General features: G+C 38.3%; 1 protein-coding gene across 1 annotated transcript in view; it reads right to left on the bottom strand.

Moving 5' to 3' along the window:
• The window catches only part of Ppp2r2a (protein phosphatase 2, regulatory subunit B, alpha), a gene marked incomplete at its 5' end in the record, with an annotated part of 71,556 nt that overhangs the window by 20,126 nt on the left and 23,468 nt on the right, over nucleotides 1-27,962 (bottom strand). The window contains 1 exon segment of the mRNA XM_013514116.1: nucleotides 8,268-8,365. Coding sequence (XP_013369570.1) covers nucleotides 8,268-8,365 — 98 coding nt within the window.

Below are 27,962 nucleotides of genomic sequence, written 5' to 3'. Positions count from 1 at the left end.
TTCTACTTGGCAAGAGGTGTTGACTGTAAGGACAACAGTGCCATAGTTCTCTGCGTGTACCAACTAGAGTAAACAAGTAGGCAAGAAAAGAAACATCCTCTCACGTCAACGCTATGCCACTCAAATGAGAATGCACCAAAGAAGTCTTTTTGGCTCTGGTTTAAAAAGTATGTTACAGAGAATTATGGTGCATTCTTAAATGCCTCACGCTTGGGTTTTCTCTGAAGAGCCTTTAGCCTCCTTCTCTGTCTTAGAATCACTGTCTGTAGAATCACTGTGAGAATTTATTTTCTTCACCATATACTATGTGTGCATGAAATTTTCTGTAACACACTTAGATGTGATTTATTCTCCACACCTGTAATAGCATCTCCCATGTAGCAAACACTGAATAGATTTAATAAACAGTTAACAGCCAAAAGAATGACTAAAAGATGGCGTGATAAGGGCGGTGGGAGTCATTTGGCAAGCACAAAATGATGCAGCAATTAGAAGGAATGGGCGCCATGTTTCTTTGAAAGTAAGATCCGGCATGATTTTTCAGGATGCTCATAATTTAAGTCCCATCTTCAAACTAAGGCCCAGTTAAGATCCTCAACCTGACAAACACATGTAGTTATGTCCACTGCAACACACGATGGACACACTGAATTATAAAATAACTTCAAATTATGGCTGCTGTGATGAAAGAAGGGACTTAATAATTCTATAGTTTTATTTATTTTTAATAAACTTAAATGTAAGTAGTCATACAGATCTAGTAACTACCATGTTAGGCAGTGCAGTTCTAAAAGACAACAGGAGTTTTTTCCTGGACCTTGGGGGTAAAATAATACTCTTCTTTTTTCTTTTCCTTATGTGAGGGATAGGAGACAGAATGGCACAGGGAAGAAAAAAATAATTTGTAAAATTACTGGGCGTTATTAATTTTATAGTGCTGTGTTCTTGTGAGAATTTGGGGGGGCGGTGTGTCAATATAAGAAATACAATTAATTAGAAAGATAATTTTATTTCAACATGTCAAAAACACCTTGAAAGGCCTAACTTTGGACTTGGCAAGAACAGTATTTAAAGGAACCCTATCATGTCTAAAAGCTATTTTATTATTACTTATTATTACTCATTATTATTGAGTACATGGTTAGTGATCAACAAAGGTACCTTTGTATGATATTCTACTTATGAAAAATATAACACCCTAATGAGCAGAAACCTTAAAAGATTAGCAGGTAGTTGATAATATTTCATGGCAGGCTGGAGAGAAATGTGTGTAACAGAAGGTTGAACCTGAAGGAACAGTGAGGTGAATTTAACAAGAAACCGAACTAGAACACAGGCCTTTCAACTCTTAGTCCAAACTGTATCCAACTTTTCCCCTCCCTAATGCTGGCAACAGAGATGAGATCATTCAGCAACAGCTTTCCACAGACTCAGAATCCCTTATCTGAAATGTTTAGGGGACCAGAAGTGTTTTGGACTTCAAATTTTAGGATATACACACAATGAACTATCTTGGGTATAGGACCCAATTCTAAACACAAACTTCATCATGTTTCATATGTATCTTACAGCACAAAGGTAATTTTATACAGAATTTTTAATATTCATGGTTTTTTTTTACAATACTAAGGACTGCCCCCAGGCATCACACACACTAGGCAAGCACTCTACATCTGACCTGCATCTCTAGCCCTTTTTATTTTACTTTGAGACAAGGTCTTGGTAAATTACAATTGAACTAGAATCTTCCTGCCTCACCCTCCAGTTTTGATTACAACTCATCACATCAAGGCAGTGTTGAATGTTCCATTTGGGGCATTTTGTTAGTGCTCAAACTGTTTTGGATTTTGGATTTCTCATTTTTAGATTAGGGTTACTTAACCTGTATTAAAAGGTCTGAAAGTGAAGTATTCACCTCATTAAACATAACTATAAAGTAATGATTTTCCTGTGTGATCTAATTTTTAATAATAAGGCTCATTACCATGTAGATGTTTTTTGCTACTGTGTAAACAGTATCAGAGTTCTAGACATATGTCAATTTATGGAGAATCAGCTTTTACTTGCCTACTACCTATATTATCTTGGAAACATCATTTATCTAAGTCTCAATTTGAATTTATTATAAATCTGTAATAAGTCACTTGATGGACAGTAGGTGTACATACATCTTTGTTCTTCTGCTGTGAAGACTGTAAAACTTAAGAGACCTTAGTAGTGACACCAACTGTCACTGCTGCACAGGTCAGATGGGCAAAGCTGTAAGCTAGTAATCAAGGTATGTGTGTGGTTTAGGTTTTGAGATTCAGCACCTCACTGTGTCCAGATGCCGCTCTGTTTACTTATAAAAGGAAACTGCATTACTGGGCTTATGCATTTGAGGCACATCACTCAACCCTCAGGGATCCAGAATGAACCTAGGGACTCTGTGAACTCACCGAGGAAAGGGTTAGATATTTGCTATCGCTAATCTCAAGTTAAAGATCAAATTTCTTCTGATTAAGGACATGGGTAAGAAGAGTAATAGCAGTATTTAGATGTTTTCACTATAGATGTGACACTTTTTTTTTTTATCAGTCTAAGCTAGGTGTTATCCACTTCCCATTTAACACACACATTACTCATTTATATTAAGTATTTTTACATACTTTGGTTAAGCCTATTTCAGTATAGCTCCTTTCATAATCTTATGTGTTTTATTTTATACAATTAAAACATTCTGAGAACTTCCCAGGTGATCTTAAAAAAAAAAAAAAAAAAAGATTAGAAGAATCCCTGCAAACACCTGTACATTTTAGTTTTGATTTTAAGACTAATTTTTTAATTTAAAGACTCTGTAATTCAGACTGGCCTTGAACTCATTATGTAGACCAGGCTGGCTTTGAACTTGTGGCAATCTTCCTGCCTCTGCCTCCCAAGTGCTTGGATTACAGGCATGCACCACCATGCCTGGTTACCTCTTAAATTCTATGAATGCATCATAATACATATTAAGTTCAAAGCAAATCCACAGCTGTTGAGAGGAGAGGCTTTTGGGGATGCAGATGGCAGAAGCCTTCTGCAGTGCCCATAATAGTCTATTTCTTGGTTTAGTGGATACTTGGACGCATTTTGTGAACATTCATAGAAATGCATTGTGTGCTTTCACGTATTTTATGATTATTCTGGGAAAGATGATTCAAACTATTGTGGATCGTATAAACTTAAAAGATGTGTTTCAAGACATTTATCATTATCCTGGTACTAGAACACAGGTAACTTTTAAAGTTTTGTTTTTCTCTCTTAAAATCAGGTATAGACCAAAAGGCTATACACAGTTCATACAAAGGTGACTGATAAAAGTCACATGACTGCCCCACATTCCATTTTGTAATGTTGGTCAGCAGAAGAAATGTGCATTTTAAATACACACTCCAGATGATTCTAACATTTTACATTCTGACAAGCATGCCCAGAGAGTCATACATAACCAAAAAAATACACAGTTAAAGCCCAGCAGCTAAAAAAGAAACCTCATGGATAAAAATTCCTAATTTGAAAGACAGCGTAAGGGTGTTTTCTTTAGTTTGTCATGCATTCTCTCCATCACACTTCTGCCAAATGAGCATTCCGCCCCTTTGTGAATTTATTCCCACATACAACATAAATTCATCTATTTTTCACACAAAACCATAAACATCAAGGCTCTCCATACAAACCAGGTATGGTTAGTGCAAGCCTATGACCCCAGGCTCTGGGAAGCTGAAGCAGGAGGATCACAAGTTTAGAATCCGGTTTAGGCACTCTAGTAAGACCTGTCTCACAAAAAACTTAACACATAGGGGAGCTGGGTACATAATTCTGTGCATAGGCCTTGGGTTCAATTACCAGTCCCACAAAAATATACACGCACAAAAAAAAAATTCTGTCCATTATTCTCTTCCCCTTAGCCAAGCAGCCTGGATGCCTCTAAAAACTCTTCACTGACATTTTTTTTTTTTTTTTTTTGGAGCCAGGGTCTCACTATGCAGTTCAGGCGGGCCTTAAACCCACTACGGAGCCCCGATTGGCCTAGAATTCACAGTGATCCTCATGCCTCAGCCCTCTGAGTACTGGGATTACAGGTGTACAACACCATGCCTGGCTTCACTGGCATTTCTACATCTGCTACTCTGACTGGCACAGATAAGAATCAAGTTAAAGGAATGCTGCCATATTACCCAAACCAGGTTTTATTCCTTTACTAAAATAAACATCAAATTAAGCCAACCTTTTTATATAATACTGAATTCTGCTATACTGCATTTTGTGTCCCATTCTAATTATTCCAAGTAAGTTAAAAAGAGAATACCACCATATTAATACTACTCATGTTTTATAATAAGCATTTTTCCTAAGGTTTCTCCTATAACCTATAGGAAGTTGTGGAACTATCACCATCAAGAACAAAAAAGCAAAAGAGAATTAGAAGTTTAAGAATGTCACCAGCAGTCCTTGCAAACACGAATCAAAGGCCTCATAAGCTTCAGAAAGAACTCACAGATACTGTTCCCCTTTTCATTAACTGTCCCTTACAGCCAACTTCCTTCCACTTAACCATGCAGACAAGAAACTCTCCTAGAAAACCGCAGGTCTGAACAACCCAGAGTAAGCAGGAAACCAGCTACATCCACAGTACTTAAAACAATTCGAACACCCATGAAACAAACATCTAAAAACTCAAGAACCTACCATCTACTTTAATAGCTGCTCAAATCTTCTAATCACTAAGTCCCTGACTTATTAATGAGCCAAGAGAACTATTTGTAAGCTGGATTTGTTCATAAGCCAACAGTCTTATACAGTACACCTATGAAAAGTTAGCATTCAAATGTTCCTAAGTCGAGGGCGTACAAGTGTATTAGTGTTTCCATTAATGAGAAGAAAACACCTATCATTTGTTCACAAAAGCTATTATATTGAAAAAGAATTAGAATATGAGACATGCTATAAAAACACTCACTGCTTATCAGAATTCCAGACTCTCACTGACCACATAATGCCTATGATTACCTTAGGGAAATCTTTCTTTACCTCCATGCTTCAATTTTTGTTATTTCTCCAACAGAGAGCCTGAGTAACAACACAATTCAAATACGTTAAAGGATACTTTAAATGACAGCTAAAAATGTTAAGCAAGTACCAGCCTCAAATATACTCAAACTAAATGAAGAGCCTCTAAGTGACTACTAAGTTTCTTTACCTTTTGGTTGGGAACAGATGGAGAGGGAGCAAGAGGAAAGAAGAGACCCTAAAGCATGACAAGAAGGAGACCTGCCATGTCTGACAGATAGGACAAATAAGAGAAAGGAAGGGTAAAGGATGGCAAAGTATGATGTAGCAAGTTCTCTGCTGCTACTGTATGACCTCTTCTTTTGAAGGAAGGACAATAAAAAGTGGTAGAGGTATTTTGGTCTCCAATAAAGTCAAGTTTAGTAAAGAACCCTGCCATGCCACTGGGTAAAAGGATAAAGCTATAGTACATCAAATGCTACTGCTCTGCAAACAAATTCACCATCACTGTCAAGAGGTTAAGTATCTACTGGGTAGGCAGCAGTGTACACTGGAATATACACATAATACCTCTACTAGAAATTAGAGGCCCGAATCTTAATCTCAGAGCTTTGTTATCTGACTAAGCACGATAACCCTGTTATATGAATTTCTGGGGGACTTACATAAAAATTAAGAAAAGATCAGCTAACACGGGGCTGGGGATTTAGCTCAGCGGCAAAAGCGCCTGCTTAGCAAGCGCAAAGTCATGAGTTCGGTTCCCGGTACCGGAGAAAAGCCAAAAAAAAAAAAAAAAGATCAGCTAACACTATTTTATAGATGTATAGCTGAGATTTCATAAAATCTCACCCAATGGTGTTAGAGCCAAAGTGTGAAGTATGCACGTTTATGACCAAAGACATCCTGAAGGTACACTGTATTAGAAATTCTGATATAAGACATGGCTTTTAATGATGAAAAATTAACTAGGTAAAATGCATCAATTAATACTAACAAGATCAAATTTCAGAGAGAAAGTCAATTACTGGCATTATTGTTATTTAATCTATCACTTAAAATATATTCACAGTAATTGTTGAAATAAAAGCTACTAATCTTGAGTTCTAGACAACAGATTTTTTGCGTCTGTTATTAGGACTGAATGCAGAGCCTCATAAATGCTAGCCAAGTACTTCACCAACGAGCTGCAACATAAGCCCCATCTGTCTTGAATTCGTAAGTCTAAGAAGAAGAACAGATACAGAAAATGAAGTGCCCTTCCTAAAAAATCAGCCAGCTGCTCTCTTCTTCAAGAAGAGTGTTTGATGTGAAATGATTCACACTTTAAATCTTCAGTGGGATTTTAGAAAAGAATCATAGGAAATGATTAGTCACTAGTATAAATTTCTTGGCCTATCCATCACAAGTAAAATGTTTAAGAATTAAGTATGTTAAACCTTTAATTCTAAATTAATTCTAATGGTCTTTAGGAAAAACACGAACTATTACTTTAAACATACCTATTGAACCCACTTTAAAGTAAACATCTGCTCCATTTTTCTTAAAATCCCACCCATGTTTTCCACATCTCATTTGACTTTAAATAAGCTACCACCTACAGAAGGTGAAAATGACTTCATTGTCAAGAAAATATTTCCAATTTAGCTTTTAAGTGATAAAGTTTAAAAATAACATATTGATTCAATCACCTCACTGAAGACTGTTTCTGAAATCCTCAAATGCACAAGCTGTGTACTGTCCCTCAAGATTAAACACAGTAAGCAAAATTAGTTTTTAAAAACATTTTCTCAAAACATCTTTCTTCAAAACAAAAAGACAAGAGTACACAACTTATAATTGAAAACAAAAAAACCATACCCAAGAGCAGAGGGTGTTGACAGAAAAGCCTGATCTAAACTCCTAAGTAGTCAAGTCAACACTCACTTGTTGGTTTATCTAAGTGAAAGGTAGCAAAAAAAAAAGGAAACAACCAGTCAGAAGTTCTGGGTGCTGGTTGACCTAGATCTCAACTTCCTCATATATCTAAAGGGTAGCTGCAATGATCTCTAAGGTCCTATGTCACTCTCAAGACCAGAAAACTAATTTAGCCCCCTTCCCACCAGACCATTCTTTGTCAAGCAAGCTTGAGTCTTACTTTTGTTTTTCCAACCAAATAATTAAATAAAAATAAATAAAAGGACACATATTTAGTGTTTGTGCATCTTCTAATCAGACACTATTAATCATTTCTTTTAAAATTAAATTACCTACCTCACTGGGGTGTTGTGAGGATTAATTCATTAGTGTTTGTAAAGCACTTTGAGATCCTCAGGTCAAAGGCGCTATAGAAGTGCAAAGTAGTAGTATTATTACTAGATTCTTTGCTTATCTAAGGAATTTCACAACCCTTTAAAGCCTAACTGTGTTATGACATCTATTTTAAAAACCCTGTGTTTTATCCACATTCTTTTAAATTCTTTTTGAGTGTGTTATAGACAGGGTGCCAGTGTTTCAAAAAAAAAAAAAGAAAAGACTTTAAACGTTAAATTTTGATCTATAAATGGGGAGATAAGAGTAAGGGAAAAACCAGTGTGGCAATTTTGTTCAGCATAACATTTTAGTGAGAAATCCTGTCGATCAGATTTAAAGTGTGCCTACACAAGAAAAATAAAACGCACTTTAAACATAAGGATTTGGCAATGAGATTCCTTTCTTCAAAAAGGAAAGGAAACACGGCCCAATCTACTCACTTTAAAAGCTAGCAGCACTGTACATAAACATTATGTGTACATGCATATATATGCAACTGTCATTCACACTTATTCTTAAATCACAGCAACAGTACTGACATCAAAATTACTGAGCTAGCTGCTTTTCCTTTAAACTAGCTTCCCATCCTCACATAAAGCAAGCTAAGCACTGAGAAGTCAAAGCAACTTTGCTTTATGGAGTTTTAAGAGAAAACTTATAACCAAGGACCTAGGATTCAAAATTGGTTAAAATCTTTTGGATTGTTCCATCATTTCCCACCCTCTTCTCTAACCAAATCTTTTTACATTAAAGTGTGCTTTAAATCAAAACAACACACACACCATGTACACACATACAAAGCTAACAAACCAGAGATCTACATATTGAATATTCTCAATAAACAGACTTTTTAAAACTTCCAACACCCTCTTATAAGCTTCTCCAGTACAACACGAGCTCCAGTCTCAAGATCAAACTGAAAATGATATTAAATCTTAAACACTTACCTCCTGCTCCTGTTGAAAGATGACAACTCTACCACCTTTATCTCCTGTTGCTAGTAATTCTCCAGAATGATTAAATTCTACTGTAGAAATTATATCTGCTGTATAAATGAAACAAAAACAGACATTAGTTGTCGTTTGCCAGTTCCCTAGAGTCTGAGAACTAGCATGTTTCCTAGCATACGCCGAGCCTCTATCAGCCTGCCATCATAGTGATGGCATGAATATCTTTCACGAAAGGTTCTGCAGAATAAGCCAACATGAAATTACTTTAGTAAGAACATAGTATTACATACTAGTGGCTTAGTAATATTTTACTAAATTCAGAAATGCAAAGAAAATTTCTGAAACATTATGATAGTACCATTAAAAACTGTGTTGTTAATCTTCTTCTTACATAGTTTTTTCACATTCTACTTTTATTTTTATTCTTTGGTTTTTTGAGACACGGTATCACTATATAGTTCACGCTGGGCTTAAACTCACTATGTACCTCAAGCTGTGCTCAAACTGCCTCTCAAGTGCTGGGGTTAGTGGCACACACCACTATGCCCAGCCTCTCATATAGCTTTTTAATTTTTTTTTTATTGGTACATGTTTGTAGTACATTATAACTACATTCATCACAGGGAGTTAGTACATGTACATGATATTTTTCCTTTCCTTTTTTTAACCCCTTGCCCCTCCCTGCACCTCTTGCTCCGTTTCACATACATATAGTATCTATAGTATGTATATATATTTAGTATATACAGTATACATACACAGTGTACATATATACAAGAATATATATATTTTTTTCTTGAAACATGTTTCTAGTACATGATAATCACTTCCCTCATAGGGACTTGATCTACTACTCCAATTTACTCTCCTTTCCCTATCCTCCCACTGTCTTTCCATTCCCTTGCCATATGCCACAGATCTATCCATTTCCTAGTATCTATTTTTAATTTTGCACTTTCCTTATATATTGGAAACCATGCAATACTTAAGCCTACGTGTTTGGTTTACTTCACTTAACATTATGTTCTCAAGGTGCAACCATTTTCCTATAAATTAAGTTTATCCTTCTTAACAGCAGCATGGAAAGATGACCTTTTTAAGAAATGGTGCTGGGCAAACTGGCTATCCACATGCCAGATTGAATCTAGACTCACATCTCTCCATATACACTTACTAAAATGAAAATGGATCAAAGATCTAAATAGTGAGAAACACTTAGCCTGCATAAACACAATATAGGTAAAATTCTTGAAGACACAGGTGTAGGGAAAGACTTTCTAAACAGAACCCTGGTTGCACAAGAAATAATGTCAAGAATCAACAAATAAGATCACATCAAGTTAAAACGCTTCCATAAAGCAAAGAAAACCAACGGAGTGGAGAGACAAACCACAGAATGGGAAAAAAATCTGCCAGCTACTCATCAAAGGAATAATACATAGACTATAAAGAACACAAAAAATTTACAACCACCAAATTCAGAGACCCAGTCAAGAAATGGGCATCTGAAATTAAAAGACTCTTCAAAGATAAAGAAGTACAAACAGCCAATAAATACACTGTTGGCCATTTGAGAAATGCAAGTCAAAACACTGATTTCATCTCACTCCAGAAAGAAGGCTATTTTCAAGAAATCAACAATGCCAGAGATGCTGGGGTGGTGGTGATGCTCTTCATGATTGACAGGGTAAACTCAATCAAATCAACAACTCAAATCAGTATGGAGATTCCTCAAAAAACTGAAACTAGAAATTCCACTTGACCCAGCTATTCCCCTACTAACTATCTTCTCAAGAGTTAAAGACATCATATTACAGTAATACATGCATATCCATATTTACAGCAGCACAATTTATAACAGCTGAAACTTTGGAACAGCCTAAATGTCCATCAACAGATGAACAGTTAAAGAAAATGTGGCATTCATACACAATTAAGTACTACTCTGTCACGTAAGAAATTTTCTTAACGTAATTTTGATAAATTTTTGAGGGAGGGAAGTGCTGGGGATAAAACCCAGGGCCCCACACATGAGCCAAGTGCTCTTCCACTCAAAGTTCTACTGCCCACCCGAGTAAGTATGTTTGTTTGTACACATCCAAAACTTGTCTGTAAGATTAAGGCAGAAAGAGGGTAAATTTTAAAATGTAAAAATAATTTCCAATGGAATTCTAAGAGCCATAACTGAACTATGGCCTCAAACAAAAGCAAGCAGAACCCACTTTAGAAAAATATTTTGAACTTTAGAACAATGCACTCTGAGTTAAAACAACTATCAACCTGGGTGTAGTGGCCCATGCCTATAATCCTAGCTAATTGGAGGCTGTGGCAGGAGCATCACAAGGTGTGGGCCAGCCTGGACAACTCAGTGAGACCTTTAAATGCCTGGCAGTGTAGTTCAATGGTACAGTGTTTGCCTAACATGTTTAAGGGCGAGGGTGCAGTCCCCAGTATGTGCGAAGCAAAAAACTGTTACATATTCACCTACATACCATACACACACACACACACACACACCCCTACACACACCTTAAGGAAAAACTAGATGAAAATAAAGTGTATCACAAAAGCAGAGCCATAGTAGTGAACTTGATGTGTGGCCCAGTACAGTACATCAACTGAGTCACAGTCTCACAAACCAACAACATAATCGCAATGAATAAAAAACTTCTTTCAAAAGGAAAAGAATTGTTCCTAAGTCTAATTAAAAATGTTACTTTGCTGGGGATGTAGCTCAGTGATAAGAGTGTTTGCCTACCAGTTTTGAGGCCTTGGGTTCAATCCTCAGCATCATCAAAAAGGGAAAAAGAAAGTTATTAAATAATGAAAAATATTTGTGTTAATCTTAAAACATTCTGATAAGACAAACAAAAAGGGAGAACCCACTCCTCATCAAAATACTAGTCAACCACTACACAACACACGTAAGTCAACACAGAATTTTCAGAAAGATTTCCGGACTGTGCAACAAAAGGGCAGAATTTTAAAGGCATAATCAAATTTGGGTTAAAAAATATACTGTTAAATTTTAAAAGTCTGGTGTGTTGGCACACACCTGTAATCCAGCACTTGGGAGGCTGAGGCAGGAGGACTGTTGCAAGTTCAAGGCCAGCCTAGGCTACAAAGTGAGCTCAAGGTGAGCCTGAACTGCATAGGGAGACCCTATCTCAAAAGACAAAAAAAAAAAAAAAAAAAATTATTTATATACTAATTCAAACCAGATTTACAAAGCATTATATAGAATATAACTCATTTCTTCCAATCTATTTTTTCAAAACTGTCAGCATTTTCTCTGGGGGTGGAATGGTAGTTGATAGTGGCAGTGGCATTGACAGCAGTGTTCCTGCTCTGTTTAAACCTGTTATGGCTTGTGTCTAGATGTAACCCCCCACAAAGCCTCATATGGTCATACGTGGGGCTTTCTCAGAGATGGCTGGATGTAGAGTATGTGATGCTGGGATCAATTCATGGTGCAATGCTAGATCAAGGGCACTAGGATTAAGGTGTGAGTGTATCAGCCCTAAGTAGCCTAGATAAGCTATAAGGGATGGAAAGAGCCGTGGTCAACCCTTGTTGCTTCCCTTTTGCTCGCCATGGACTGTTTCTCCTCTGTGATGCCAGTCTGCCATGCCACCCTGCCTTGGAGCCAGCCAATTATGGACTGAAACCTCTGTAAAATAAGCCTTTTCTCCTTTAACTTTGAGTGTCGGATATTTTGTCTCAGCAACAAGAAAAGTAACTAAGACATTACCTGACCAGGCATAGTGTTCCTTTCTTGTCACCTACCTTCTGTTTCTTGTGTGTCATAATAAACAAAATACAATCAGCCAAGGGAACACTGTCACGGTAAAAAAAAAAAAAATCAAACACAGGAAGACTTTTACAGACAGTATTCCTATACATCAAGTGACCAAATTATTCTTAGCCTTGACAGTTTCTAAATATTTCAACTTCTGAGTTGTGAGGAACTTTACAGAGGTACTTGTTGATCCTGTAATTCCATTTAAGGACTATGTCACAAACAAATGATTTGAAAGAAATCAATCATGTATAGATGTGCTTATAACTGTATTACCCATATAAAAGAATAAAGCAGGGGCTGGGGATTTAGCTCAGCGGCAAAAGCGCCTGCCTGGCAAGCGCAAGGTCGTGAGTTCGGTTCCCGGTACCGGAGAAAAACCAAAAAAAAAAAAAAAAAAAAAAAACCAAAAAAAAAAAAAAAAAAGAATAAAGCAGACTATATTTTTTAAAATAATAAAATATAAAAATAATAAATATAAACAAATTTTAAAAAGAATAAAGGTGACCAATAATTGAAATATCAAGTATCCTCAAGTCACTACTTGGAAAAACATGGCAAGCTGAAGACTATACTACCTGGCCATTTACAGAAAATGTTTGAGAAGCCCTGGTCTTGCATATGAATGTAACTGGATACTAAGAGCAACAAAGCATACAAGGCTATGTGGATACAAAGACACATTACACTGGTGTCTAAGCACACAATGAGCAACACATGCACAACCCTAATGCACCAAACACTGTGCTAAGTATACATTTATACAATCATTTAATTCTTCACATCTCTATAACGTAGAATAATTTTCAATTTATAGGTAAGCAAAGGGAAGCTCAAGAGATTCAGTAACTACCTAAGAAAATCAGTTATCAGAGCCAGAGTTCAAATTTAGCATGAGTAAAAAACCATATGGAAAAACTAGCAGCACAGGATTCTATACATCACCAAATGAAGATTAACAGAGTAATGTATAAGTGTTCAATTTATCATCACTTTTGCGCTGCCAAAATGCCTGCACTAAATAAATAAAATATTTAGACCCAAATAACATCAACTTCATAGTACTTACTAATGATCACCTTATGATTACTGCCTGTCCCTACAATAAAACTTGATTCATTATCTGCTACATTCATGGGAGACACACACTTTAAGTTCTAGGTCCTTATAGGAAAAGAGAACTGTAAACACAACAGATGACAGTTAAAGAACTTTTTCCAATGAAAAAATGTGGATCTATCCACAACACCATACACACACACACACACACACACACACACAGGCTCTAGTGATTGGTCTCTTGTTTTTGGTCACAAAGAATTTGGATTCATTGTCCTGTGAATGACAACAAAACTGAGCAAAATATAACAAAACCTGTTTTCAGACAATAAATAACATGGAGCACAGGACTGCAAGGAAAAGAAAGCAAGCCCTGTATCTGCTCTACCTTCCTAACCACAAGGAGCTTCCAAGACATGATGATGAGTCGGATGAATCCAGACACTTGCCATCTGCACCTAGGGTATGCAGGCAGAGTACCCTAAAAGATCTACAGAGAGAAAGACAGAGGGATCAACAGATACAGCCTAGGCTCTCTGGCTGAACCCAGACCAGGAAATACATGGAGTGACACTAGGCCTGGGAAAGAAATCACCATAGAGGAGCTCCCACCAGCTAGACAAGAGAAACCTCACCATCAACACATCAGACAGTTCTCACTAGAGATAGTAAAGAGTCTACACCAGTCCTAAAGACAAAACATGTCCTAGCAGCTTAAAACCAAACTTTGATAAGCTCAAACTGGTCCCAAGTAACCTAATTATGTGTGCACTAAAACAAAATCCAACATGTGATAATGTAAATTCACGACGTTTGGCATCTAAAATTAGGAAGTTGGGCCCAATGGTACATGGCAGGAATATCAGCCACCTGAAACTGAGGCACGATGATAGTAAGTTCAAGGCCAACCTAAGCAACTGAGAGACACTGTTTCTAAAGTAAAGGACTAGGGATTGTCAGTCTTCCCAGAATGTTCGCCTAGCATGTGTTAGGCCATGGATTCAACTCCTTGGTACCACTCCAAAATAAACAAGTACCACCATGAATATAAAGCAGCAGCAAACTGTGACCCATTTCGGGGTAGGTATAGGGATAATAGAAACAGAAATGACAAAAAAATGATGGATTAAGGCCCTAGTAGACAAGGACCTAAAACAGCTATTATATATATATATATATTCCATGTGCCCAAAAATAAAATCATGAACCTGATAGAAATGAAAGACAAAAAGGGACATATAAAAACTAAAACATGCACTACACAATAGGATTAGCAGAGCAGACATTGCAGTAGAAAAGAGCAGGAACTTGAAGACTTAGCAATAGAATCAAAACAAAATGAAGAGGCAGGGGGAAAAAAAAAAAACCACAGAACAAAGATCTGACCTGGAGAATAACACCATATGTTCTAACATAAGCATCACTGTTACCCTGATAGGAAGATCTAAAAAAGTAAATGCCCAACAACATAAAAGGGTCAGTTATATAAAAGAAGACTCTAAAGCTATGTAGTCATGGCAATTCAAAAACCATCTACCCTGGTGACAGAAGTGCAAAATCATGAGGAATTTTGTGGGTAAAATTCCTGTATGTCCAAGTACAATCTTCTATGGATTTATACAGCAAGCTTAAACATACTTAAACTTATGTTTGCCGGGCGTGGTGGCACATGCCTGTAATCCCAGCACTCGGAAGACTAAGGCAGGAGGATTGTTGCGAGTTCGAGATCAGCCTGGGCTACAATGTGAGCTCAAGGTCAGCCTGAACTGCCTAGAGAGACGCTGTCTCAAAAAGACCAAAAAAAAAAAAAAAAGTAGAAGAGATTTGGGTTGTAGGCTTAAAAATTAATTTTTTTCATCAATGTGAATATTTGACAGACTGTTCTAAACCATAAATATCACAAAACAATTTTTTTCTTGATCAAAACTGACAAACTGCCATACTTGGCCCATGCCAGTTCACACCAATAAAGTCCCCAGTGACTGGTAAGGGAAAAATATGATTAAGACAAGAGGCTCTCATAGTTTGTATATATCAGTTATACATGTGGTGTGGTAAACATGTGAACAGCTATAAACCTTTATGCCCAGCATTTTCATAATTTCAGGGATATTAGGAATAGAGAAATTGACAACAGTGAGCACACCCCTCTCCCATGACTGACAGATTAAAAGCAGAGAGGGAGAGATGAGGTAAATACTTGGGAAAGAGAAGGGACAGATACACAGAAAATGTATTTGAAGCCTGACACACCTGTAATCCCAGAACTCTGGTAGACTGAGGCGGGAAGAAGAAGGAAGAGAGGAAACGTAAAAATTTATATCAATATAAAAAGTTTTTTTTTCTAAGCAGGTATAAAATTTAAAACAAAACAAAAACCCACCTCATACACCAAGTCAAAGAAAATCAAACAATTTCAATTATAACTTTTCCTGGTTTTGATTTTTTAAGACAAGGTCTTACCATGTAGTTGAGGCTAGCCTTGAACTCACTGTGTAGTCCAGTCTGGCCTCGAACTCACAGTTATCCTCCTTCCTCAGTTCCGCAAGTGCTGGGATTACAGATGCACCACCAGGCCCAGCTCACTTATAAATTTAAAGACCACAGTTTCTAGTAACCATAATGAAATTAGCCGAAGATTAACACATTCCTGCTAGTCTGAGCCAATGGTAGAACAAATGGTTCCAATCACTCATCAGTCCTTTTACTAAGAAAATTAACGAAAAGCTGCCTGATGTGACAGTCCTGCATGTCCCACCATGTCCCACCAGTGGTTCGAGCTGCCCAGCTGCCCAGCAGTGAGATAGATGAATTATAGCCCCTTTGTGAACATGTTAAAACCCACAGGTTCTAACTGACCACTTGGTGACCTGAAAATTCTTAGGGCAAAACTAGAAATCAGTGCTGCAGTGGAAGTATTTAAAGCTATACTACAGTCATTATAAACTAAACAACTTACTCTTATAATGACTAACGCTGGGGTTCCATCAGACCTTGATTAATTCCAAGAACACTTCTCACCTCAATAACCTAAAGACTTCCCACTAGATTCTACCTGTTTCTCCCTGTTGTTTTGGTTTGTTTGGCTGTTTCATTTTGGGTTTTTTTTGGGTGGTACTGGAAACTCAACCCAGAGCTTTCACACTGAACTATGTATCTCCAGACATTTTTCTCACTAAGTTGCTAAACTGTCCTGACTGGGCTCAAACTTGTAATCCTCCTGCCTCAGCCTCCCAGATTCCTGCATGACCATGCTTAGCAATCTGTCACTAATGATGGAGATCAACCCAGGGCCCCAGCAACTTAGCACAGGCTCTGTGCCCCAGCCCTAAACTCTTTTAAAGGTCCCATCATCTCTCTTTATGATCACACTGGAGACCGAACTTTAAAACAAGAGCTGTTGAGTCTCAAACTACAGTGCTGCAGCAGGCCTTTCCTCACTTTTATACAGAAAAATCAGAAGCCACCTCACTGTAACTACTACTAATGTACAGCTATGTAACAGAAAATTTCTGCATTTCTAAACACACCTAAAGAAAAATAAAAGAGCAGTCAGTAGTAGTTAACTAAGACACATTTCTTTTCCATAAACTTGTTTCATTACAGTCTTAAAATTTACAGGAGTTACAAATATGGTCAGGAAGCTCTTATATAAGCCCTTACCTAATTTCTGTTTATACCTCACATTACTAATGTACACTTGTCACAAGTAGGGGAACAACACTGATAACGTATTATCAGTTAAACTTATTATCAATTACTTAACTTAGATTTCACCAGTTTCCCCTACTTCCCCGTCCCAGTCCCAGGACCACACCCAGGGCACCGGTTTACATTTAGCCATGTCTCCTTAGCTTCCTCAGGTCACAGCGAGTCTCTCACTTGTTTTTGATGACCATGACAACCTAAGAGGCAACGATCAGAGACTCTGCAGAATGTCCATCAGTTTGGGACTGCCAGAGCCTTGTTAAGGGTATGCCATATAACACTATTTTTTGGTCGTAATCCATATTATCTGGCCAGGATACCACTGGCCATGTTTCTCCACTATGAATTTACTCCTTGACCCCCACAATGCACTCTGGAAGACATCACTAAGTGCCGCCCACACTCAAGGAATGGAGGGTTTTAAAACACGAGGGGGGGGGTTAAATACATAAGTAATGTGGAATTCCTCCAAAGTAAAATGTCTGCATTCATTCATTTGATCAGTGTGAACTCATGGGTGTTTTATACTTTAGATTATAAATTATTGCTACATCATGTACTGTGTTCAAAATGTTTCACATCTGGCCACAGAGCTTTTCTAGGGGGGTTCTGAGATCCCTTTCACATGCTCTCACTCGGCAATTGTGGAACTTATCGAAGAACAGCAATGTTTATATTATCACAGAATTTTATTCTTTCATTCTACAGTCACACACTCATTTTTAAGAATTGGACTCAGTCAGCTCTAAAGACAAATATAAATATAATGAAATCAAAATAACCACAGTAGAGATGAAAGCCGTAACTAATTCCTTAGAGCTTCTGACCCATTAACTAAGATTTCTGTCCTGGAATTGATTTCTCTTGTAGTCCACTGAGATTCTGAAAATAAACTGTATACACAGATGCATTAACGTAAGACTGCAAGTTGCGTGTCCTATTATTAATCTTCTAGCCCTCATTGTTCTTTTCAAAAGGTGGGGAGGGGGGAAAAGGTGGGAAGATAAACGTGAGAACACAGCAGGTGTGCAGACCATCTTGTCTCTATTCAATGCAAGAATCCACTGTCAAAACACTGTGGCATGTAATGGCATAGAAATTGGATTTTCATTCTGATCTGGTTGGTTTTCAACACACAGACCTCCCATTAGGCCACCTGCTGTTTTACTCAGGCACAAGAGCCATGTTCATAATCTTGTTACTGGCCCCCCAGCTAATCAGAATATGGTTAAACCGAATTTTTTTTCAAAAGCTCATTTTTCCTCAATATAAGAAAACATTTTACTGGATAATGCAACTATGAAACACTAGTTTATAGCCATAGGTGGTGGCACACACCTGCAATTCCAAGCACTTGGGAGGCTGAAGCAGGAGGATCACTGCTGAGTCTTAGGCCAGCCTGGCCTACACAGTTAAGACCCTGTCTCAGAAACAAACAAAACACCTAGCTGGTTTCTCGCTATAGGAGAGGCTAGCTTTAGGGAACAGATATCCCTACAGGCCTCCATGATGCTTGTTTATCACTTCTGACCTCTAGAGGGAGCTCGAAGTTCTTGTTATCATCTCCCCCGCCCCAGGTCACTCTTACAAGTGCCCTAAGTATAAGACAGAAGAATATGTGATTGTGGCAACCTAAAGAACAAGTTAAGTATGTGCTGTCCCTTTAGGAACTTGTCCCTCCTCAGAAGTAAATGAGGTCTGACCAACTCACCTGCCCCTAGGGGGCAGACCTCTCCCTCACCAGTAAACTCCCTCTTCATATTGGGCACTGACCAGAACTTCATTCCTGTACTGCAAGGTTGGAAGACAGATGGAGGGACACCTAGAAACAAATGTTCCCGCTTCATAATGCAGCAGCAGGCCAATGTGTACCCAGCTTCTCCCTTTCATGGCATTCACAGAACACACTGTCTGTGTGGCACACTACATAGGTAAGAAGAAACTGCTCATATCTGCCTAGGTCCCCCTGAGGTATTCACATGCAAGGACTGAGAGATCATCTAACATTCTCAGGACCATATATATAGGGAACTTGAACAGGGAAGGCCTAAAGTCAGGCCATCAATCTGCACTTTACCGTCTACATAACCTCAAAAGTAACTGTCAAAGACTGTTCTCGTTTTAAAATGCTTGCCTCATAGAGCTGCTTTGAGGGCTAGACAAGCAATAAATGCAAAGAACTGAAGCTTGTATGAAGTACATGACTTGGTAAGCACAATGTAGCTACACAATTGCTGGCACTTGGGCTTTATTATAGAAAGAAAAAGGAAGCCTGAAGTGTTTCTGGGATATTCAGGTCAATCTGGCCCGAAGAAGTTTAATTCATTCGAGTCTGAGGCTAAACTCCAATCAACTAGCAATTATTAAAACTGCCTACAGGCCAGGTTGGGTGGTGCACACCTATAATCCGAACACCTGAGAGATTGAGGCAGGCGAAGCAACACAAATTCAGGACCAGCTTCAACTACAGAAAGTGACCCTCAAAAAAAACCCAAAAAAACAAGATACTGTATCTCTTGGCAAAAAATAATCACCTTAGCCTCACTGTGACTTCCAACCAACAGATTACAAAGAAATCTGCACAGAAGGTGCTAGTGGCTTCTATAATCGCCTCTCCTTCCCCTGACTTCAGTTCAGCAGGAATGGGTTCTGTGATGAGCCAACAGAGATCACTGACTGCAATGCTCAGAGAGAACTTACGTTGCAATGACGGTAAAGGCCTGTGTAAGGTAATTTCCTGGAACCAGTCTCCATTTTATAACTTGTTCCTGGATAATCTGATACCATGTTTGGATAAAATGGAACAGAACCATACTCACCTGAGACAAAAAGTTGCTAATACATTTAATCTACTGGTGTCACAGACAAGCCTTCCCGTGTAGAACTGCTATAAAAGTAACCATTTTAAACACAGCAACCTAAGATTACTATTTCATTGAAGAGCCAATGACTTTTTTTGGTCCAAGGACTCAAACTCACAATTTTGCGCTTGCCAGGCAGGTACTGTACCACTGAGCTATATCCCCAGCCCGAGCCACTGATGGTTAACCGGCTCAATTTCACAGAATAAATCACCTTGTTCACTTGTCTTATCAATAATGCAAAAAGTTTCTCACTGTGATTGCACAAAGCTCCTGCATCTATGTACAAAGATACTTTCTTAACCAGAACTGTTACCTAGTTATTCATATCTGCCCAAAATCTTTACAAATTTATGATTATTAAGGGCATGTTACACAAATCAGAACACACTTCACGCTCCATTTGTCTTGACAGTCAACTCCAATTTTTCCAATGTAGCTACAAACTGGATATAAAGGGGCAGCAGCATATTTGGAGGAAAAAACTAAAATATTTTTTATGTGTCATACAAAAATTTCTACAAACTTTATTCTAATTGTAAAAGGGCACCCGCTGGACAGTTTTTTGTTTTTTTAAAGAATAATCCAATCAGGTGTGTGCCTTGGATCACTCAAACTGAAGAGCACTAGGCATTGGAGAAAGCAGAGGGAAAATTGGAGACTAGTCTGCAGGTACTCCAGAAACAAGTATGAGCAACAACAGTGACCGAGCCAGTCACACTGTTATCATCACCAGGCAACATTCACAGTGCACTCACAGTATGCTAACACTTAATCCTCACAACACATCATAAAGTTGGTTGTAGTCATACACAGATCTGTTAGACGAAGAAAGAAATGCAGAGAGGCAAAAGAAGGGACGCAAGTGAACAAATTTTAAAAAAACACAAAACAAAGCTTAGTAACTGATAAGGTGTGAAGTGAAAGCTAAAAAAAAATTTCCAGGTACTCCTGTCAGCTGAATGTACTTCATATCATTAATAAGCAGATACGTACAATTATCACCTAATAGCACCTAAATGGTTAGAACACTTTAGGTTAAAGAAAAAAGGTCCACTGGCCAAGTAATCCAAAAGACATCAACAACTTTACCAAAAGCCCTTAAGCAAAAGGAATGTCCTGTGTACTTTTATAGGGGAAAAAAATTTAGCTCAGTAAATGTTTTGCAAATTTTGTTATCCTCTCTCTGTTTTGGAAGTTAACTCTGGTGATATCGTCATGATTTGCAACTACATTGAAACAATTCACTGTTCCCATTATACTTTTAAAATAATTTAAATCAGGCAGTGGGGGTAGGGGGTGGGGGGGCTGCATCCCTGTAATCCTAGCACTTGAGAGGCTGAGGCAGGAGGATCTGTGTGAGTTTGAGGCCAGCCCAGGCTACGTACTAAAGTCAAGGGTAGCCAGAACTATATCATGAGACCCTGTCTCGGGGAAAAAAAAAGTTTTTCTAGTGATTTGAAAGTATTTTCACAAGATTCCATATACTAAAGTGCGGCAGACTACTTGTTTACATGCACAAGGCCCTGGGTAGCACCACAAAACAACATCTCATCTCGTCACTGGTGTGGTTCAGTGGGGCACAAAAACAAAACCTCACTGCCCCAAGACTACTTTTCCTAAAAATTTTGGAATATTTATTTTGCTCATTCCTATAAAAATCCTTCCAACAAATATAACACTAAGCCTCTACTATGTATGAGACACTAGTACTGGGATACAAGAGAAAGTAGACAAAGTCTCTCCCCTCATGGAGCCTGCCTGTGATGACAAATTACAAACAAATGAGTAATAAATATAGACTGTTACCAGGTGGTTCTATGAACTCTAAGAATATAAAGACTGAAAGGGAATAGAGAGGAACAGGATGAATAACACTATGGACCAGAGAAAGCCTCTCCAAAGAACTGACTTAAGAAAAAAACCAAAGTGCAGTAAGGCCAGGCTAAGGATGAGGCAGCCAAACTTGGTGCAAGCAAGCAGAAAACCTAAGAAATTAGGCTCACAAACTTGATAAAAACAAGCAAGTCATACTCTGCCATAAAAAAGGATCAATCTGAGTCATTTCTATGAAAATTAATGCCTTTGGAGACCATTATGCTAAGTGACATAAATGAGACATACAAGGTTAAATAAGGTATGGCTTCTCTTATATGAGAAGTGGAAGTATAAATAATTCAAAGAGCAAAACAAAAGGTAAGTAGGAAACAGGATAATCCTTCTGCAGATGGGAAGGGCATCTAGAGATGTTGGGAGAGGGAAGGAGGAGAGAGAAAAGAGAAATAAAAAGATTAAGATATGATATGTACTGACTCCCCTCAATGAATGTATTATGCACTGCAAACATGTTCTAATTTTTTATAAAGCAAGCAAGTAAGCAAAACTAATGCAGGCCAGGCAGGGTGGCACACACCTGTAATCCCAGCATTCAGGAAGCTGAGGCAAGAGGATCACTGTGAGTTTGAGGCAGCACATAGTGAGTTCAAGGCAGCCAGAACTACATGGTGAGTCCCTGTCTCAAAGCAGAAGAAGAAGAAAAAAAAAGTCCAACTAATGGGTTAGGGTTAGGGTTAGCAGCAGTAGTAGAGGAGACTGGAGCTTTTGGTTGAGGCCACACTGCACAAACCCTTGTATGCCATGGAAAAAACAAAAACACCTGTGTTTTCCTAATTTATGGGGTTTTTTTTTTGTTTTTTTTTGCTATGGGGAATCAAACCCATGATCTCATGCTTGCCAGGCAGGCAGTGTGCTGCTGAGCTAAATCCTCAGCCCTAATTTATGTTTTAAAGTGTGAACAAGTACAAAATTCAAAGGAGGGAAAATGGTTCCTACAGTAACCTAAGCAAGAGATGAAGACTGCCAAAATTGGGATGGTAGCCACGAGAAATGACTGACTTCAAAACATTCTGCAGACAGCACTGCTACAGCTGCAGAGATGGAAGTGTCACAGGACAGCATGATGATTATGAAATCGAGTTTAATGAAGAGAAAGGCAGTGCCAGTTCCTGAGACTAACACTAGGAAAGCATAGGTTTGGGGTAAAAAAAAAAAAAAGCGCTAAATATTTTACTTTCTCATCTTTCCTACGGATTTCAACTGCACATGAAGTAGATAAATGTCACAGAGGTAACTAGATAAACTTGAAAGCAGTCTAAGAAAAATAAGATATTAATCAGGATCTATCAGCTCACAGAAGGCATTTAAAGTCGTGATATTTAAAGGTGATTTTCTAGTGAGTGAGAGTAGACAAAGCAAGCTTCAAATCTCTGAACCTCAGGCCTGAGGCTCTCCTATATTTAGCAGCTAAAGAGGAAAAAAACAGGTAGAAAAGACCTCACTACAGAACTGTTCTTCCAAATTTTTCCAGAAACCAGCCAGAGACAGTGTATCCAAAAGGAGATAGTGATAGATTGTATCTCAAAGGACTTAGACTTTCTAGGTTGAAATCACTGCTGACAGTCTGAAATCTGGCTTGTTAACAGAACTCTTCTTAGTATCTGCTACAGATGAAGTTTCCCCTACTTGTCTTGGGCTATTTTGGGAAACAGAATAGAATTACATGGCCTTGAAGTTCACTTGTCTTGCTTTTGGGTCACTGATTTCTCATCTGGATGTACTGAGCAGTATTTATTTTTCCAGAAAAAGTACCTGAGTGATAACAGACCCATAGCAAGTCCAAAAATTGCAGTTTTGTTGCCCTGCCTATGTAAAGGACAGCTTCATCAAGATTCTTGGGTTATATGTACTAGTTTTCCTTCAAAGTTTCCTGGATACCATCTTTTAACATGGTAGTGTTTAACAAACTTTCTGTGACAATGGAAATAAACTTATTAATTTTAATTACCATAAACCTAACAACCACATATGCCTAGTGGCTATCTTACTAGGTAGGCATAACTGTTCTAGCATTTAATTATAGAAGACAGACAATGCCAACCTAGTAGGCCTTATTTTGCAAATAACGGTCTTCTTAACTGGATATCTGAACTACTATTTCCGTATCTTAGCATTTAAAACTCCACTAAGTTATTCCTAAACAAATTCTTCTCAATTCATTTAGTTTGCCTAGTATTTATCTTATTTGTCTATAAGAAAATAATATTAACAACCCCACACAAGAGTTGCAGACCAATTAAATGAATCTCAATGTACCAAACACTTGGCAATACTAAGCGTTCAATCAGTTATCAGCAACACTGAACCCTTTTATCATCTCTCATTTAGGAAGATTTTTGTTTTTCTGACTCTACATTTTGAACTTTGTTATACACTGGATCTATTCTCTGAATTTCTTAACATGTTTGTTACAATTTTCATCTTACTTTTCCCTTTCTATTGTCAGAGTATTTCTAAAGTCTCCTTGCTACCTGCCTTCAGAGTCAACTGCTCAGAATCACAAAGTTTACTTAATTCCTTCCTACCATTCTATCAAATGCTCTTAATTTTCCCGGAGAACACCAATTGGCTGATCTTTCAATTTCTCTTTTGTTACAGTAAGTCTTTTCACAGGTTATCACTTGCTCATACCAGCCACCTTGTTTTATATTATTTAATCTTAAAGTGAATGGCCTGTGTTCATGTAATATTTGGAATTGTATTAGGTCTGTTAAGAAAATGCTTACAACCCAACTCAAATCTTTTAGACCTAGAGGAGAAATGGTCACACTGTTACTTCTTGTATCGTTCAAGAATCTTATAGCAGGGCCAGGGATATAGCTCAGCAGCATAAGTGCTTGACTGGCAAGACTGAGGTTACTAGTTTGAATCCTGGTACAAAAAAAATTAATCTTATAGCTTAACAAATTACTCCCAAAGTGACAGTTTAAAGCAACGAACACTCGCAGATTCTGCTGGTCAGGAATTTGGATCTGACTTGGCTGGGGCTTCCCACTCAACTTCTGAGAAGGTGGAGTCTCTGCATCAGCTGGGGCTGCTGTCAAGTGCAAGCCTGACTGGGGAAGGAGCTACCTTGAACACTCACATGTGGCTGTTGGCAGGCATCGGGTCTTCATTGGCTGTTGTGCCAGTTCTTTGCCACATGAACTCCAGAGAGAAGCTCATAAAAAATGTTAGCTGTTTTCCCTCAGAGCAAGTCAAACAAGGCTGCCCAACACAGAAGCCAAAGTCTTTTTGTAACTTCATCTCCTACTTTATATCACATCATGTTTGCAGACGTCACTAGGCCCAGCCACACTCAAGAGGGATCACACAGGACACAAATCGGCAGTTTTCACTGAAGCCATCTCAAACACTGCCTGCTACACTTCCTTGGTCAGTTTGCAGATCCAGTAATAACTAGGTGGCCAGGCAGTGGTGCTGTAGGCCATTGAAAGCAGCTCCGGAGCAGTTTCAACTCTGCTTTACAGCTAAATCGCTCTCCTGCCAGCATCAGAAGCCAGCACCTTTCTGTTGGTCATCCTCCCCATGTAAGACCCATTCTGAGCCAGTAATACCTGCTTCAAAGTACAAAGTACACATTAACCAACTGCTCTACAGACCACCCTTCAAGTCCTACTTCAGCTACTCAACACAGGTCCCCGGCTCTTACTCCCCAGGAGGGCTCACCAACCACAGAAATGAACACATGGCAGCCCGTTATGTCCCTCAAATGCTTTTTAGCTTAGCTATAGCATCTTCCAGGGGCTCCAAGGACACTGAACTCTCCCCATTGTGCTTGTTGGTCATTTCAGTGTGTGTTTATGTAGGTCTGTTTTAACACATGGGCATGGATCGCTATTCTCCATCAGAAGTCAAAGCAACTATCTGTTTAAAACACTTTACAGCAGAGCGCAAGCCTGTAATCCCAGCACTCAGGAGGCTGAGGCAGGAAGATCCTTTCAAGTTTGAGACCAGCCTGGGCTACAAAGTGAGCTCAAGGCCAGCATAAACTGCACAGCAAAACCCTGTCTCAAAAAAGAAAAGAAAAAAGACACTTTACACATTCTTTAAAGGGCTCTGCTTTGATAAATATGATAGGATATGCCTGTTGGCTTCCCTAGCCATATAGTTCAATTCTTTTTATCCTTTGAAACAATCAATTGCAGCATGTGTCCCATGGTTCACCACCACTGGGCTAGGGACTGAACACAGGCCCTTAACACTGAACAGCACCTCCAAGGACACTGGAGGCAAACCTACAGCACGCATGCCACAGCGGGTTGTATCACTGAAAGCTCTAAAACGTTCGCTATCATTTCCCTAGCCCTTTTTGTGATTTTGAGGCAGGTCTCACTAAGTCACTAAACTGCCCAAAATGGGCTCAAATTTGTGATTCCCTTGCCTCAGCCTGTAATCCCAATCCCAGAATGTTGGGATTACAGGCATGTATCACTGTGCCTGGCTAGTTCCATTCTACTGTTGGATGAAACAAAGATATATCTTAGTTCCACTCCCCCAACTCCCAGAATATTGTTTTTCTAAATATTTTTCTAAAGCACTTAAATAACTTGCTGCTGATTTCTAGGGGAGAGAAGGGGACAGAGGGGACTGCAATGCCACTGAACTCAATTCAGAACAGTTTACAGACATATTTTAAAACCCAACTAATTACAAAGCTTTAAGAACAGTGTTTAACAATGTACCTACAATTCTAAAAGGAACCCGAGACAGGGCTGTTCAACAGGATGAACTAGTCACACGCTGTAGTAAAAAGGCCTCTGCAACTACTCGCCCAGGAGTGGGCACCTAGCCCTGAGGAATGTGCATAGGACTTAACCGAAGGCAAATCTGAAGTTAGAGTACCAACAGTGTTCTAGTAACTCACAAACCAAAATATCCACCCTCAGCTCCCTGAAAATAATGTATGTTTCTCCTGAGAATACTGATAAAGTGAGTAGCAAGTACAGAAATCAACAAAAAGTGAATCAAGTAAAAACAAACTTCCCAATCAAAATTCCCAAACAAAATGTATAGCATACTACTAAATAATAGAAACTCTGATTCTCTGTCCTCTGCTGATAAATACTTAGGAAACAGAACTGCTAAGTGTTGACACAAACACAAAAAGCTCACACCGGGCTACCACACATAGCTGCACAGGACCTAACCTCCCCAAGCAGCCACACTGCACAAACACATCAGACCGTGCCAAAGGGCCAAACAGGATCTCACCCAATTTACAGGCAATATATTCTTGGTCACTTAAGGAATGAAATCATTTGTCACCTTCACAAAGTCGCACAGCACAAAATCAATATATGAAAATTGGTTGTGTTTCTTTGTTTTTTTGGGGTTTTTTTTGTTTGTTTGTTTTTCTTCTGGTACCGGGAATCGAACTCACAACCTTGAGCTTGCCAGGCAGGCGCTGTGCCGCTGAGCTAAATCCCCAGCCCCTGTGTTTCTATATACCACCAATGGTAACACTTTTATTAAAGTATTCAATTATATACAAAGTAGGTAGAAGAGCACAGTATAACAAATTCCTATGTGGTTTCAACAATTTCAAATTGACAACAACCCCCCTTTCCTTTTATTAGTACATGCTTGAGTACATGAATGTTTACATTCACCTTGGGGAGTGGGTACATGTACACATTTTTAGTCTCTTTCCCCTATCAATCTTGTTTTGTCTACAACCCATGATATATTTTATGCAAATCTCAAACATTAAATTATTTCATCTATAGACATTTTAAGAGATACTGCTAAAAGACCATTTAAAAAATAACCAAATGCCATTTTCATAACTGGAAAAAAAGTACTTTTTTACTATCAAACATCCAGTTAATGTTCAAATTTTTAACTTTCATTTTATAAAAAATTCTGTGCTTGAATTAGGATCCAATAAGATTTTCACACTAAAATTAGAAGTAGAAGGGAACAAGAACTGTACAAAGGAAAGGCCTGAGAAAGTTTTAAGAATGAATCAGCGTAGCAGAACCAGTAGTCCCAGCAAGTGGCCATTTCCACTTTCTCATTTTTACACCCTGGCATTTCCACCCCCAACAGTGAAGCCCAGCAGCAGATTCTAATCTACATTTTAGAACCTCACTCCTAAATACTGAGACAACCAAGGGTCACCAGATAATGAAGCCTGCTAAAACACGAATAGGGTAAGCACAGAATTCAAAAGAAAACAAAATGCCAAAATTAGAAAATGAAAACAAGCTATTAGTTTTCTTTAAGAGACGACAATCCCATTTTCAAAATACAAGTTGCTAAAAAAGGAACTACTACAGAGGAAAAAAATGAGCATTTCAAGATAAAGTAACCAGAACTGCAATAAATAAATGAGACAGTTGAAAACAAATTTTTAAAAATCCCTGA

This window comes from Chinchilla lanigera, unplaced genomic scaffold, assembly GCF_000276665.1.
Source record: "Chinchilla lanigera isolate Chin_1 unplaced genomic scaffold, ChiLan1.0 scaffold00002, whole genome shotgun sequence".
NCBI classification, from domain to species: Eukaryota; Metazoa; Chordata; class Mammalia; order Rodentia; family Chinchillidae; genus Chinchilla; species Chinchilla lanigera.
The sequence above is the reverse complement of the archived record's forward strand: the minus strand, read 5'-3'. Positions and strand labels throughout refer to the sequence as shown.